The following is a 16,851-nucleotide window of genomic DNA, read 5'->3' as shown; positions in this document are numbered from 1 at the left end:
GAAATAAGTTTATTTCGGCCATAAAATCAACCCTCAACCAATAACCATTTTGTGTGACAGTACAGTACAAATTATACATATATAACAATCATACACATTTACACACAAAAAGAAAAGAAAAGAAAAAGCATGACCGAAAAAGGAATAGGCTGAAGCCAAAGCTTATATTTGCCTATCCTATACCTTCACTGAAAATAAGATTACCTGGAACATCAACATTAAAAAGAAAAAAAAAATCAATGGGATGAAAGTAATCGTTGCTTTATTTTATAATTTTCAATTATTTCATCTTTCAATGTTTTCTTAAACCTTAACAAAGACGTACATGTCTTTAGCTCATCACTGAGCTTGTTCCACCACTTAACTCCTAAAACTGAAATACATTTGTATTTTGTATTCGTTCTTGCTTTACATATTTCAAAAACCAATATCCCCCGTAAATTATAGTTTTCTCCTCTTAATTGAAATAACCTAAGAATACAAGCTGGAAGGCTGTTGTTCTTTACTCTAAACATAATTTCCATTGTTATTAAAAACACAATATCTGAACATTTTAACACATTAGAACTTATAAATAATGGATTGGTATGTTCATAGTAGCACGCTTTGTGTATTATTCTAATGACCCTTTTTTGAAGTTTAATTATTGGGTCTACGTTTGTTTTATAAACATTTCCCCAAACTTCAACACAATATGTTAAATATGGAAAAATAAAAGAATAATATAACATATGCAGACATTTCTTATTCAGCATGTGTTTTACTTTATAAAGAATAGCAATGGATTTGGATATTTTTCCCTTTATATATTCAATATGCGGTTTCCAACATAATTTATGATCAATTATTATTCCCAAGAATTTAGTTTCATATACTCTATCAATTTCCACTTGATTTAATTTTAATTTTGCTTCACAGTTTGTCCTTGCACCACTAAACACCATAAACTTAGTTTTCTTATCATTTAATGATAACTTATTAATATCAAACCATTTTTTTAGCTGAATCAACTCAACCTCTATTATCCTCAACACTTCCTTCAAGTCTTCTCCTGAACAATATACATTTGTATCATCTGCAAACATAATACATTTCAATTTATTAGACACTGAACAAATATCACTTAAATATAGTATAAATAACTTAGGTCCCAGTACCGAGCCTTGTGGCACCCCACAAGTTACTCTTCTTGGCTGTGATTTAGTCATAATCAGTTCGGTTCCTTGTACTGTACTTTGTAATGTTAATGTAAAGTTTTTGCCACACTTTCAATTGTAGTTTAATACTCTAGAAAAAATATTAATTGGTCTTTATTTTTACTCCATCCTCTTTTGCTCATTTGTTTTTAACTTAATTGTCTTAATTGCCTCCATGGACCCCCAGGACATATTTTCCAGATGGAGAAAGAAAGAAGTACTTGGAGCCAGGTTTTATTTTGTGCAATACTAAGAAAATATTACTGCATTGTTGTAATTAAGTATTTTTATGTTGAAGAAATTTGCAAAACAATTCCAAACATGTTACTAAACAAATAATTGGATATTGTTGTGATATATTTGATGATGATCGAAAAAGAGAAATACATGTAACATTTTAACATTTTAAGTTTTTATTGTTACACAAATAAAAAATGTTTACCACATAAACACAAACGAAAGTACCGAAAATTGGTACCGTTGGGTACCGGTATCGATTCCCATGTCCGTATAGATTCGAATGTGAAAGGTACCCCTATTTGTCAGAGATGTTTTGTAATGTTATTCTGGGATTTTCCTTGTGGCTGAAATATTGTGTAAATTATTTCATAACATGTTCTGGTCGAGTCATCAATTACAAAACGATTAGCAGGCTGAATATTACCTTTTATTAATTAATAGATAATGTTGTTGTTCTCATGCAGCAATATGAAGACCATTAACTTGTACAACATGCCCGAAGCATTTACTCAGGTAGAAATATCACAGATTACAGCTGGGATAGGCTCCAGCCCACCCGCGACCTCAAAAGGGACAAGCTGTAGAAAATGAATGGATGAATATAACCAAACATCTTTGACAATCAAAGCATGTTCAAAACAATCCACAAATTGTATCGGCAACCACAACTATTAAATCGAATCGTGGTTAAAACAAATCGTTACACCCCTAGTTACAGTAATAGCATCTTCAACACGTCAAAAACCGAATCAGGGATTTTACATGTTCTTTTAAAAAGCCTGTTTCAACCAAATCAATGTAATAATGTGTTTTTTAGTGCATGTAAACATACTAAGTGTGTGTGTATGGGGCGGTGACAACGGGTTTAGGGTGGGCTCGGGATCTCTTTTGGAGTCTTGTGTATAGGGCCCAGAATTTGGTGCTACACCCGTGCTCAGAAAGCACAAACCTTTAGAGCAGGGGTGTCAAACTTATTTTAGCTCAGGGGCCGCATGGAGAAAAATCTATTCCCAAATGGGCCGGAATGGTAAAATCATGGCATTATAACTTAAAAATGAAGACAACTTCAGGTTGTTTACTTTGTTTAACTTTGGCCAAAAATACAACAAGCACATTCTGAAAACGTACTCTGGACGAAACACTTCGAGTTTGTTGAAAATTCTGAGGAAATTGGTGCAGTTTCAAAACCACAGTGAGCTTAGACTTCGTCTCAGTGTATCTACAAAGCCAGGATTAAACTTTAAGTCACAGTCTTTCCGGGATTGAACAAAAACACAACATGTAAACTCTTCTAGGTATCAAATACCTCCTTTGTCATGTCCACGTATCAATCCAGGGCTAACTCAACAAACCGTAAGAAACGGAGGTAAAAACTATTCAAAAGGGTTAGTTTTGGGGCTACGAGGGTGCCAAATGACAATGTGTTCTAAGCAGAAGGCATAAAACGGCAGGTTTTAAGTTTCATGTGGGTCAAGGAGGAGGAGCCACAGTCACCCTTTACTGTGTACCTCTTGCTTGGCCCCGGTATAAAACGTTTGCTTGCCTAACAGAATTGCGATTGTGACATCCAGTGGACACATTTAGAACAGCAAAAAGCAAACTCATCATGCGGACCGGATAAAACTGTTCAGGCCCGCGGGCTGTAGGTTTGTCACCCCTGCTTTAGAGCAACCAGAGTTTTGCATCGGGTGGAGGGCTATCTTCATGAATGACAAGATACCAAGAATAGCGCATTTGAGTACTTTATTTTGGCATCAATAGTGAGTCAAGCCATGGTGTGATCTTGATTCAGAAATAGAAACATGAGTAAAGCAACAAATGTGTGTCTTTAGTTTGTTCCGAAGGACAAACAACCCCGATTTGCATGGTTTAGGGCCTGAGGGAGCTCAGAAGGGTCAAACGCATCAGCTCGGGGTAGGAATCCATCACCGGAAAACACAAGTGAAAGCACTGGTATACCATGGGGGTTCACTCTGCTCCTGACAACACGGCAAGAAGACACAACGAACGGCATCAGAAGTGGAACAAATTAAAAGTCGCAGCTTGTCCGAACTGATGTCCCTGGTTACCTCAACTACGCTTGTTCAGAAGATCAAACTGTCCACGAGTGACCTTCCACTAGCTTGGATATACAGCCAAATATATATTTCTATGTATAGGTGTGGTTGAGTCAGGGAGGGCGCCACGCACAAGGTCCTGCAGTGATGAATGTGCAGTAATGCGGCCAAACAGTGTGTGGCTCATAAATGTAGCCTCCAGTGCGCAGAGGCTCGTATGATTCTCATTTGTGTGTGTGACAGGGCCGTGAATCTTTGCCAACTTCCCTCTCAGGAGCACACTATATCTCACCGAGGCTCCACAAGACCCCGATCGCACGCAGGAAAGCCCACCAGAAAGCTGACCTTTGGAAATAAACAGTCTCTCTAGGCCTTGGCTAGATAAAATGCATGCACCAGCCCTGCAATAAACCGGGAGTCAACTCGTAGATACGTCAAAATGTTGACCAAAATAGACGACCCTTCAAATGTCGTCAGAAAGCAGGTCTTGGACTCCGTTATTGCAACCTGTAAGCTCCATTTCACCTGAAACAGAGTGACCTTTGCCTGGAAAAAACTTGTGCAATACATCTTTAAGAGGACCGGCTGCAGTGTTATGAAATATACTACCTAGAGCTGCATACATATAGATTATGCATGTTCTAACACAGTGTGGTTAGGGTAATTCCATATCTTAAAATAATAAAATGCACCTTACTTACTTGTATTGTGGCCAGAGGCATTTTTATGCATTTTAATATAATTGGAAATAAAATTATGTTTTATTTCAATTTATTATTTTGGCTTATTTTATTGATTTATATTTTTTGTTTTATAATTTGTACCTAACATTTAATGAATAAAAGTAATATTTGTATTATAAATTAAGAAGTATTAAATACGTATTTAAAATATATATATATATATATATATATATATATATATATATATATATATATATATATATATATATATATATATATATATATATATATATATATATATATATATATTGTATACTACGCAGAGTACACAGTACGTAATACAAATAATGAAATATATTGAAAAAATATAGTGGCAGGGGCTTTTACTTACAAGGTGTTTGTATAGAGCAGGGGTCGGCAACCCGCGGCTCTAGAGCCGCATGCGGCTCTTTAGCGCCGCCCTAGTGGCTCTCTGGAGCTTTTTAAAAAATGTATGAAAAATGGAAAAAGATGAGGGGAAAAAAAAAAGTTTTTGTTTTAATATGGTTTCCGTAGGAGGACAAACATGACGCAAAACTCCCTAATTGTTATAAATCACACTGTTTGTATTAAACATGCTTCACTGATTTGAGTATTTGGCGAGCGCCGTTTTGTCCTACTAATTTTGGCGGTCCTTGAACTCACCGTAGTTTGTTTACAAGTGTAACGTTCTCCGACTTTCTAGGACGTGTTTTATGCCACTTCTTTTGTCCACCACACTTTTAACGTTGTGCATGAGTGCACAAAGGTGAGTTTTGTTGATGTTATTGACTTGTGTGGAGTGCTAATCAGACATATTTGCTCACTGCATGACTGCAAACTAATCGATGCTAACATGCTATTTAGGCTAGCTATATGTACATATTGCAGCATTATGCCTCATTTGTAGCTATATTTGAGCTCATTTAGTTTCCTTTAAGTCCTCTCAATTAAATGCGTAACTCATGACGCAATATGGCTTTTAGTTTTTTGCGGCTCCAGACAGATTTGTTTTTGTATTTTTGGTCCAATATGGCTCTTTCAACATTTTGGGTTGCCGACCCCTGGTATAGAGTGAGGTGTTTATTGAACGGGAGAGGCTTTTCTTATATCAAATACATTATAATTTATATTACATTTTTACATAAATATTCCAAAACACCTCCAACTAAAATGATGCAACTATTACAATATAATTTGAATGTTAAAAAATATGAGATATATTATTTGTTCATCATTAAAAAAAATATAAATGCAATATTTTTTAAATAATGTTTCCAATAAATAATCATAATTTTCTCAGAACACTTTTTTTTTACAAATAATCCAAAACACATCGAATTAAAGTGATGACTATATTACAATATAATTTGAATGTTAAGAAATATAAGGTCTATTATGCGTTAATTCAATAAAACAATATTTTTACCAATAAATAATCATCATGTTCCCAGAACTCTACTTGTTTTTTTCTTTAAAAATCCTTGTAAACATCAGCATTACAGGCGATGTGTGTTTACATTAAAAACATCATAATATTTATTATTAAATACATGTTTATCATTTTACATTGTGTGCTCTTTTTTCCGCAAAAAAAATCCACATGTAATTGTTAGCTTTACAGATGCCATGTCTGTCTATTCGGGATGTGGCGTTTATTACCGGAACTGACAACACAATTAATGAGGGTAGAGCTAAGGTTACTATTTGAGGAATTATACCTGTGGCACCTTAATTCTTCACGTATACAGTATAGGGCTGGGTGATATATCGAATATACTCGATATATCGTGGGTTTGTCTCTGTGCGATGTAGAAAATGACTATTTCGTGAGTATTCGAGTATACGTTCTCACGCAGTTGCTTTTAGCTGCGGGCATTACACTACAGGCTTTTCTCACTCTTTATTGTCTCTCCTTCGCACAGAGTAATAAAACAAGCACACCTTGTTACATGCGTTACATACTGTCGCACGTGCAACGTCATACGCCCTCGCCAAGCAGAGAGGTAGCGGAATGGGTAAAGTTAGCTGTGGCAGGTGGTGCAAGCGGAACGGTGCGAGTGGTAATACGAGAGAGAAGGTGCAAATCTGGTAACAAATGGAGGAAGAATAATTAATTCCCAAGAAAAACAGCGCGGGGTCCATCGTCTGGCGGTGGTTTGGCTTCAAGCGGGAAGATGTTGAACAGACAACCGTAATATTTCAAGTATGCGGCAAAAGCGTTGCTACAAAAAGTAGCAGCACTACTCATTTGTAGCATCATTTGAAAAGTCCCCCGATAGAGAATAAGGAGTGCTTGAAACTCTGCATGTCAACATCTTCGGCCGGTGCCACATCAACAAAATGCCGAAGCAACCAGCACTGACCCAATTGAGCCTGGCGTCTTCCATTTCCACATTAACACCGTATGAAAAAAATAGTCAAAAACAGGAGATAACGTCCGCAGTAACCTACCACATAGAGAAGGACATACACTATTTGATTTTCTATTACGTAGCTAATTTTTATTTTACAGTTTTTGAAATATCTTATGTAACATCATGCACAAAAGTGCACTTTACTTGTTTTCAAATATTGTAGTGGCGTTCTGTACAAAAACTGCACTTAAATTTTAGTGTTGTATTGATATGTCATCTTAGTGACATCATGCACAAAAGTGCACCAATAGCTTGTTTTAAAATGTCTCTGACAATCTTGCACTTTCTGTTTTGGAATGACATGAATGTTTATGCCACTGCTTCATAACTGTTTAATAAATACAGTTTTGGTCAATTGACTTAGTTGTGATTTCCCTCTCTGCATGAAAGTTTAAAATGAGCATATATTAATGCAGTATGAACAAGAATGTTTTAATGTAGACACATAGAATCATCATACTGGTGTGAGTATATGCATCAAGTGTTAATTCAAGGCTGAGGCAAAATATCGAGATATATATCGTGTATCGTGACATGGCCTGAAAATATCGAGATATTAATAAAAGGCCATATCGCCCAGCCCTAATACAGTATATTATTCATAAAATGTTCAGCGTCACTTTAGTTGGACGCTCTGCATTCCATTGGCTATGCTGATCCTCTGCTCTGCACGGCAACAATCAATTCTAAGCCAATTTAATACGGTGGAGCCCTGAGAGAATAATCTGAAATGAAAGCCGCAACTTCAATTAGATCTGGACTAATAAACCAACATATTTCATGACTTTATTGGACAGATGAAAAGCTAGTGGTCGAACAAAGTGAGTCACAGCTTATACAAGTCTTTGTAAATGTTTGTTCCCGCCGCACTATATCTTCCAATCACAGACTTACTAAACAGCTCCGGAGCTTGACAGCTGTTATCGCGCGGTTTGCTAATATGTAACAGGCTTTCTGCGGCATTAATCCCATTCATTACATCGCTTGTCGAGCAAGATATCACACCCAGACTCGAGCAGAGATAAGTAAACTCCTAAGGGCGCCTGCGCGCACTAAGAAAGCGCGGATGGTTGCAAACTACTTTTAGACAGTCAATTAGCTTTAACTTCTATTAAATGTTAAATATTTATGGGCTTGTGCGCTCGAATATGAGCCTAACAACACAGTTAAAATGTTTGCCAAGAATGGAACTCTGTCAAATCTAACATTCCAGTCAGGCAAGTGGACAAACACCACCGTCACCCAAAACACACACACACACACACACACACACACACACACACACACACACACACACACACACACGCACACACACATATATACACGCCATCCATCAAAGCCTCTATTCAGCAGATTTGGACCCATTTGAATGAGAGGAGCTGCTATTGTCGGCCTGCTTTGGGAAAGTGGGGGAGGTTCAATTAGAACTTAAACCAACATATATTAATTGCTTGAATAAAATCTATGTTATGTTTGAAGCAAATCAATGTGGTCCGGGGGTGTTCAAACTTTTTAAATAATAAATTTAAGGATGTGGGGGCCACTTTGATACATGTTGCACATTAAAGATACTAAAACCAATAGAATATAGGTAAATCAAGGAAGTATATGCTAAACTATTTAAGCACAACATCCATATCTTAGCTTTTTGAATCGGTAACAGGGCACATTTTACGTAATTTTGCTCTAAAATAAGCATTATCAAGCATAAAAATGGCTAGATGAACTAAAAATACCAATACTACAGTAGTATTTGCCACTCGACAAAACCAAAACAATCCACCCTCACTGTTCAGTATCGTGGCCTCTGATTGGCTCGGCCTCAGGTAGCATTAATAACATTAGCACATTAACTTTTTTAGCCAATTTTATAGCCGGAAACCACATAACTTGGTATTTTAAACATGCTAAATGTTAAAATGCTACATGCTATGCACATCGTGTTTTGTTTTTTTTGCTAATTGCACATGCTTACACTTCATAGTCATGTGACTTGGGACTTGATGCTTTACAACTGTTAGCATATTCATTTTAGCTTTCAAACTCGGCTTGCGCATTGTAGCGGCTTACACATTTCAACATTCACATACAATTTCTCCTAAAATTGCATATTCTAATTTGTTGTGTATTGTTCTTATTTTGTCTTTAAGAGCATGTCGCGGGCCAATAAAAAACAAGCTGAGGGCCGCAAATTGCCCCTGGGGCCGCACTTTGAGACCCCTGGTATAATCCTTGGGGGTTAGCAAAGTAGCTAAAGTGTAACGCATTGATTCTGATGGCACAATTTACTGTCTTGCGTGATTTGTAGCAACTTCTATACAAAAATAAAAATGCTTTGCGTCGTTGTGTTCGTAAGTTGGTTGACTACGAATGGTGTAACTGCAGTTTAAAGGCCTACTGAAACCCACTACTACCGACCACGCAGTCTGATAGTTTATATATCAATGATGAAATCTTAACATTGCAACACATGCCAATACGGCCGGGTTAACTTATAAAGTGCAATTTTAAATTTCCCGCTAAACTTCCGGTTGAAAACTCCTTTGGATATGACGTATGCGCGTGACGTAGCTAGTAGAACAGAGGTATGGCTCCCCCATTGAGGCCAAAACAAAAAGCTCTGTTTTCATTTCATAATTCCACAGTATTCTGGACATCTATGTTGGTGGATCTTTTGCAATTTGTTTAATGAACAATGGAGATTGCAAAGAAGAAAGTTGTAGGTGGGATCGGTGTATTAGCGGCTGGCTGTAGCAACACAACAAGGAGGACTTACTCGGATAGCAGACGCGCTAGCCGATGCTAGCCGATGCTAGCCGCCAACCACATCTGTGATCGGGTGAAGTCTTTCGTCGCGCCGTCGATCGCTGGAACGCAGGTGAGCACGGGTGTTGATGAGCAGTGAGGACTGGCTGGCGTAGGTGGAGCGCTAATGTTTTATCATAGCTCTGTGAGGTCCTGTTGCTAAGTTGCTAAGTTAGCTTCAGCGTTGTTAGCAACAGCATTGTTAAGCTTTGCCAGGCTGCGAATTATTAACCGTGTAGTTACATGTCCATGGTTTAATAGTATTGTTGATCTTCTGTCTATCCTTCCAGTCAGGGATTTATTTATTTTGTTTCTATCTGCATTTGAGCCAGATGCTATCACGTTAGCTCAGTAGCTAAAGAGCTTCGCCGATGTATTGTCGTGGAGATAAAAGTCACTGTGAATGTCCATTTCGCGTTCTCGACTCTCATTTTCAAGAGGATATAGTATCCGAGGTGGTTTAAAATACAAATCCGTGATCCACAATAGAAAAAGGAGAGAGTGTGGAATCCAATGAGCCAGCTTGTACCTAAGTTACAGTCAGAGCGAAAAAAGATATGTCTTTCACTGCATTCTAGTCCGTCACTCTAACGTTCCTCATCTACGAATCTTTCATCCTCGCTCAAATTAATGGGGTAATCGTCGCTTTCTCGGTCCGAATCGCTCTAGCTGCGTTGAAAACAATAGGAAAATATGAGGAGGTGAACAACTGACTACGTCACGCCACTTCCGGTAGGGGCAAGGCTTTTTTTTATCAGAGACCAAAAGTTGCGAACTTTATCGTCGTTGTTCTATACTAAATCCTTTCAGCAAAAATATGGCAATATCGCGAAATGATCAAGTATGACACATAGAACGGATCTGCTATCCCCGTTTAAATAGAAAAAATGTCATTTCGGTAGGCCTTTAAGGCTGCAACGAATAGTTGTATGAAAAAACCTTTGATTTATATTCTGCACGGATTGTCCGGAACTTTAAATATGCAAACATAGTTTCCACACTGCAGCTGCAGTAGATCGCACATGAGAGCGGTTATGTGTGGGTGCAGTAAACTTTGTGGTTCTTTTTTTTATTTTTTTTTATTATTGTTCTATTAATGCACACATGTTAAAAGCGCAATTTTAAATCATAAATAATTCAAATTATTTCCCTAAAATACGCATTAAGGCTATAAAATGACGTTTGTCCAATTACTCGATTAATCACACCAACTGATCAATTACTAAAACAATCAACAGCTGCAGCCCCAGTGCAATTTTAAGTTTTAGCGTTATTTTCGAGCTTGTTCGAAAAGGATCTTTCAGTTTTTTCCTGTCGGTAATAACAGTAAAACACTCCTCTCAAATACAGGATGTTGACTTGTGTGTTTTGTTTTTTTTCAGTAACAGAAGCAGTACGGTTATACAAAGGATTTTTGATCCCTAACAATAGTGGAGCATTCCTATCAAATAGAGGATCCTTGACGTCCGTTTTTGCAGTAGGTCCTTAACAACAATGTAGCCATCCTGTCTTGTTAGTTGGTCTAAGCTTAACAGCTGAGTGTTCCCATTGTAGAGAAGATGTTTGACTTAAGTAAACAACAAACAACAATGTTGTTTTGATGTCACTTCTTTGGGATAGGACAAACTGGAAAGAGCTTTGCATTGAGTCTAAGTTTTCAGACTGTTTTGGCACTTTTCCCTGATACAGATCTTGGTTATGATTAGACATCAGCTTGCTGACAACAGAAGATATTTGGCGAAAGTAAATAACAAACAACTCTTAATTTATGTGACTTCCTGGGAGATAGGACAGAATGGAAAGAGCTTTGCATTGATTCAAAGTTTTTTCGGACTATTGTGGCACTTTTCCCCGACTACAGATCTTGACAATTCCAGGTCGGATTGCTGACACTGCCAGCTTGAACACCGTCTGGCGTTTTAGTCACCACTGCCGACAATTGCTAGCACGACAAGTTAACCTTCGCTCACTTCCAAACTTCAAAGCCTTCAGACCGTCAACTAAATGGGCAAAAAAAAGGCTATACATCGAGAATTAGGTAAGTACACTATCCATGAAGTAATAACAATTTTGAATAAAAAGGGAGCCAGGCTGAACAAAGATGGTGCTAGGCTCGATAGACAATAAATTTTTATCAAAATACATGAAGGATGTGAGGAATGATACTGCAACACTTTGTAAACAAATGGATGGAATGGGAGGAAAAGTGTCTGGGATCGAAGAGAAAGTGAATGCTTTGAAAACACAAAATGATGAAAAGGATCACATTTAAGGATGTCCTGATCCGATATTTGGATCGGATCGGCCGCCGATATTTGCCAAAAAATGCGTATCGGCAAGGCATGGGAAAATGCCGATCCAGATCCAGTTTTAAAAAAACTCCGGTCCGTGTTTTGCAACGCACCGATTTAAATAATACATTCCACTTTTATGCTGCTCCCTAATTTCCGTTCCGCATTTTCCAGCACACCTTCAACACATCCACAGGTCTGTGGATTCTCACGCAGTTGCTTTTGGCTGCTGGCATTACACGACAGGCTCTTCTCACTCTTTTCTGTGTCTCCCTCTCACAGACAGCAAGCGCACCTTCTTACACACGTCACATACTGTCACGTTATACGTCACATACGTATACGCCCTCCCCAAGCAGAGAGGTAGCAGCATGGGTAACGTTAGCTGTGATGCTAGCGCAGCCGTGCGAGCAACGTTCCCTCTAAGGTGCGCGCCTGTGCAATTGTGCACTGCTCAAGCGTCCGCTGCGCATAGCAATTATATACCACGCACAAAATCTAATGAAAAAATAAGCGCATAACAATTTTCGACACACGGACACGACAGAGAAAACAGTTTTCGTCATCATTGTTCAAATATTGAACGTCTGTCGAGACGCTTATCTCCATTCGGTGCCACACACTCACACCATCAAAATGCCGAGGCAAAAATTTCCACATCAACACCGTATGAAAAAATTTGTGATTTTTTTAGTTGTGATTTCCTTCTCTGCAAGAAAGTTTAAAAGTAGCATAAATTAATGCAGTATGAAGAAGAATTTTTTAATGTAGACATGCAAGCCTTGAAAGAAAATTTTGAAAATCAAGACTACATTTCCTGCAAATGGGTGCATTTCTACCCTATATTTTAACTTTAGATTTATTCTCATATCAAACTCTTTTGGCTGTCTTTTTGACACTTACATCCGGCGCCCCCCTCCACACCCCGGATTATGAATAATGTAAATAATTCAATGTGATTATCTTGTGTGATGACTGTATTATGATGATAGTATATATCTGTATCATGAATCAATTTAAGTGGACCCCGACTTAAACAAGTTGAAAAACTTATTCGGGTGTCATCATTTAGTGGTCAATTGTACGGAATATGTACTTCACTGTGCAACCTACTAATAAAAGTCTCAATCAATCAATCAAAACACATAGAAACATCATACTGCTGTGATTATATACATCAAGTGTTCATTCAAGGCTAAGGCAAAATATCGAGATATATATTGTGTATCGCAATATGGCCTTAAAATATCGCAATATTTAAAAAAGGCCATGTCGCCCAGCCCTAGTTCAATGATGCCATTTCTGTTTGTCATGTATAATTTTGTCTATTTTGTGTTTATCCTTGAATAAACAGGTCAGTTTCTTGTTACCAACCATTGTGTATTATTCAAACTCCCCTAATTCAGCTGGCTAGTTGTTATCAAGAGTACTAAAACCCTTTTCAACATGATTCTGACAACTAAGTAGGCTAAATAACTTTAAACTTTAATACATGCTCGGATAGGCCAGTATCGGTCAGTATCGGTATCGGATCGGAAGTGCAAAAACAATATCTGTATCGGATCGGAAGTGCAAAAACCTAGATCGGGACATCCCTAATCACGTTATATCTCAAATGAAACGTCAGATCCAGGAAATGCAAGAGTCTGTCAATGTGATTATGACTGGACTCCAGATTACAACTAAGTTTAATGGCAAAGAAGTTGATGATCAAGGATGGGCACCGAAACCCGGTGACATTATAAACGGTAGTAACCAGGCTGCCTTATTTCGGTGCTAAATGAATGCAGTCTCAGATACCTTCAATTAATACTTAGCCTTGATATTACGTAAGTAACGTATTGTGACTACTATAGCGTCCAAGCAGAAGCGCGTAGTCTGATTCTCCTTTTAAACTTTATTGCAAGTGTGACTCCCGTGTGGCTCTGTTGATTTTCCTAGCACTTCCTGCTTTTGCAACTCACAACTTATGATTGGATACTCACTTGAGAGTCACAAGTAAGTATCCAATCACAGGAGACATTGTCACGTTCAATGTGAGGCAACCTAGGGAGTCCTCCTGTCAACAACTTGTGATCCGATTGGCTATCGCAACTGTCTATCAACTGTATGCGCCCCATTCGCCGAAACTGCACAGCTCACCGTATTGTTTATTTACAAGACCGCCGGCAGATTTCATTCAGCACTGGGAGTAAGCTAGCTGAATTCTGATTGGATAAAAGCTTGAACGTAAAATCAACAACACTGGAGCCTAATATTATATGAAGAGAATATAATGAATATTTTAATATATTTATGGAAAGTAAATTAAAAATAAATGTTTATTAATTTATGATCATGTTAGGCCAGCAGAGAAGGCCTTGCTAGCCCTGATGGCCCACCACTGCATTATACTACAGCGTGTTTATCAAACTACGATGGAGGTGTTTAGATGTTTTTTAGAGCACTTTATAGGCGGAATAGAGCGGCTCCAATTGACTCCATTGTAAGATGACTTTTGCTAGCGTTTATTTACGGGTTAGAATGCATAAAAAAAGAAAAACATGTGCTTTTCTTGCATAAGAACTGTGAATGATAGACATTGTCACGTTCTATGTGAGGCAAACTAGGGAGTCCTCCTGTCGACAACTTGTGATCCGATTGGCTATCGCAACTGTCTATCAACTGTATGTGCCCCATTCGCCGACACTGTACAGATCGCCGCATTGTTGATTTAGAAAACCATCCGGCAGATTTCATACAGCAGTGGCAGCAAGCTAGCTGAATTCTGATTGGATAAAAGCTCGAACGTAAAAACAGCAGCACTGGAGCCTAATATTATATGAAGAGAATATAATGAATACTTTAATATACTTAGGGAAAGTAAATAAAAAATTAACTTTTATTAATTTATGCATTATACTACAGCGTGTTTATCAAACTATGATGGAGGTGTTTAGATGTTCTTTAGAGCGCTTTATAGGCGGAATAGAGCGGCTCCAATTGACTCCATTGTAAGACTTTTGCTAGCATTTATTTACGAGTTAGAATGCGTAAAAAAAGAAAAATGTGCTCGTTTTAAAACCCGTGGAGACCTGGCTTTCCAGGCTATAGCTCCCAGACTCTGGAACAATTTGCACCGGTCCTTCCGTGATCTTGACTGTCTTGAAACTTTAAAGACACATTTGAAAACTTCTCTTATTAGTAAAGCTTTTAGTTAATGCACCTTTTAACTATCATTTTTAATCCACTTTCTATCCATTTTATGATGTTGCCCCTGTTGTTTTAAATTGAATTGTTGTTTTACTTCACCTATTGAACAATTTCCCTTGTAGATCATTAAAGTTTGTCTAAGTCTAAGTCTATGTTTTGTACAGCGCTTTGTGATTGTATCTGTTAAAAGCGCTTTTTTAAATAAAATGTACTTACTTACTTACTTGTCAATTGTGAATGATAGGAACCCACCTCACCAAAAAAAAAAATAAAAAAAAAAAAAATGTGCAGTTCCTCTTTAAAGTACGACTTGTTTACTTTAATAATACTTTGTACACATTATGTACAAAATACAAATACTAGTGAAGGGAAGCATGCATGACGGTAGACGTGACACAGCCACTATGTTTTTCACAAAACCGGATGAAGTTTGAGCTGTGGGTCCAATCCCTCTATTGAGACGCCACAGTTTGGTCAAACTGGGTCGCTATGACAACGCACCTGAAAAAGGGGTCCACAAAAAAGAGGGGAAATGGTTTGGATGTAGTAGCAAAAAAAAAAAAAAAAAGGCAAGCTAACACTGGAGTCTGGAGCAGTGACTAGTGTCAGTGAACGCACCACTCTGACAACTTCCTGAAGTCAGTGTTATTGTAACTTTACTCACTCCGTGTTAGCTTACGTGGCCCCAATGGACACATCCTGGTCACCGTTACCGCTCAACAGTCACTCGAACGCGGTTCAAAATAAGGCCCCACATCGCCAACCACAACCCGAAATCTTATATCTCCGACTAGAACTCCGGAAAAAGAGACCCTCGCTCAAGAAGACACGTCGCCGCGTACATGTCACAATGACGCCGCCATGGCTCACCTGATTCTGGGGTACACCGCCCGGTCCGTCTAACGTGTCCGGTGGACTGTCGAACACCCGGTCCCGGTACAAAGACCACAAGCCGACGTTAGGGAGGAAGAGCAGAGCCGCTATGAGGATCCCGGCGAACTGCAACAGTCTTTTCTCTTTCCGCCGCATCTCTCCGGCAAGGGAGCGTGCTAATGGTGGTGCTATTAAAGAGAGCCCCACGCTTCTTTGTATCCGGATTGAAAGGGAACTTTCAGCTTAACAGCAGCGGGACGGAAGGACCCCGGAGCCGCGTGACGCCGAAAGGGAGCGCGCTTTCTGCCGCTAGATGGCGAGGATACAGCGGTGTGGAGGGAGGGACGGAGGCGGTGGAAGTGGAAGATGTTCTCAACTTTTACTTCTAATTACTTTTTTTTTTTAAATATATATAAAACTAAAAAATGTTCCAACGGCCATAATAGTGGAACTAAAAGCCGGAATTAAAGAGAAAAATACATTTATAAAGAATTAAGAAAGCCACCTGTTGCCTTCAGGTGCACCTCGGAAATACGCAGAAAAGTGGGTGGCATTGTAGGGGTTAATATTTATGATGACAAAATCGGCGATATTAACATCAAACATAATATAATGTCAAATACAATATTTATGTGACCTCTTTGTGGGTGTCATCCTTCAGTTCACAAGGTAATTGCTTTATTCAGGTGCTCACAAGTATTCTGACGAGATATATGCGCACCATTTGAATTCAACACCCCCCCCCCCCCGCCCCATACATCTGCGCATGCGTTTGTATTTTGTTATTTCAATATTAATGATTCACACTACAAACTATGAAATGTATTGTTAATAAAGTTATAATTTTGTTTTGCTAGGGAAACCGGAAGTTCTCGCAGAATGCCTTGCGTCACTTACTTTTCGTCATCGTCACATGAAATCGTAACACAACAAATTGTACACCGGTTTGTTTTCTATTGCAACTATTCATACGCATGCGCAGATGTGGTGGGGGTGTGTGAACCCTAATGGGGAGCAGAACATAGATTGTTTACACATCACAAATAGCACTACATGTTCTGCATACACTCACCGGCACC

General features: G+C 38.4%; 1 protein-coding gene across 4 annotated transcripts in view; it reads right to left on the bottom strand.

Moving 5' to 3' along the window:
• Positions 1–16,106, bottom strand: part of galnt10 (UDP-N-acetyl-alpha-D-galactosamine:polypeptide N-acetylgalactosaminyltransferase 10 (GalNAc-T10)) — a 126,077-nt gene extending 109,971 nt beyond the window's left edge. For all 4 annotated transcript variants that reach the window (XM_062048901.1, XM_062048898.1, XM_062048900.1 and 1 more), the window contains exon 1: positions 15,770–16,106. In XM_062048901.1, the coding sequence (XP_061904885.1) occupies positions 15,770–15,928 (159 nt within the window). In that variant the 5' untranslated portion in view covers positions 15,929–16,106. The remainder of the gene's footprint in view (positions 1–15,769) is intronic.
• Between the last annotated feature and the right edge of the window lie 745 nt (positions 16,107–16,851).

The sequence above is a fragment of the Entelurus aequoreus genome, linkage group LG05 (genome assembly GCF_033978785.1).
Source record: "Entelurus aequoreus isolate RoL-2023_Sb linkage group LG05, RoL_Eaeq_v1.1, whole genome shotgun sequence".
In the NCBI taxonomy this organism is placed as follows: domain Eukaryota; kingdom Metazoa; phylum Chordata; class Actinopteri; order Syngnathiformes; family Syngnathidae; genus Entelurus; species Entelurus aequoreus.
This window is presented reverse-complemented; position numbering and strand designations above follow the sequence as displayed.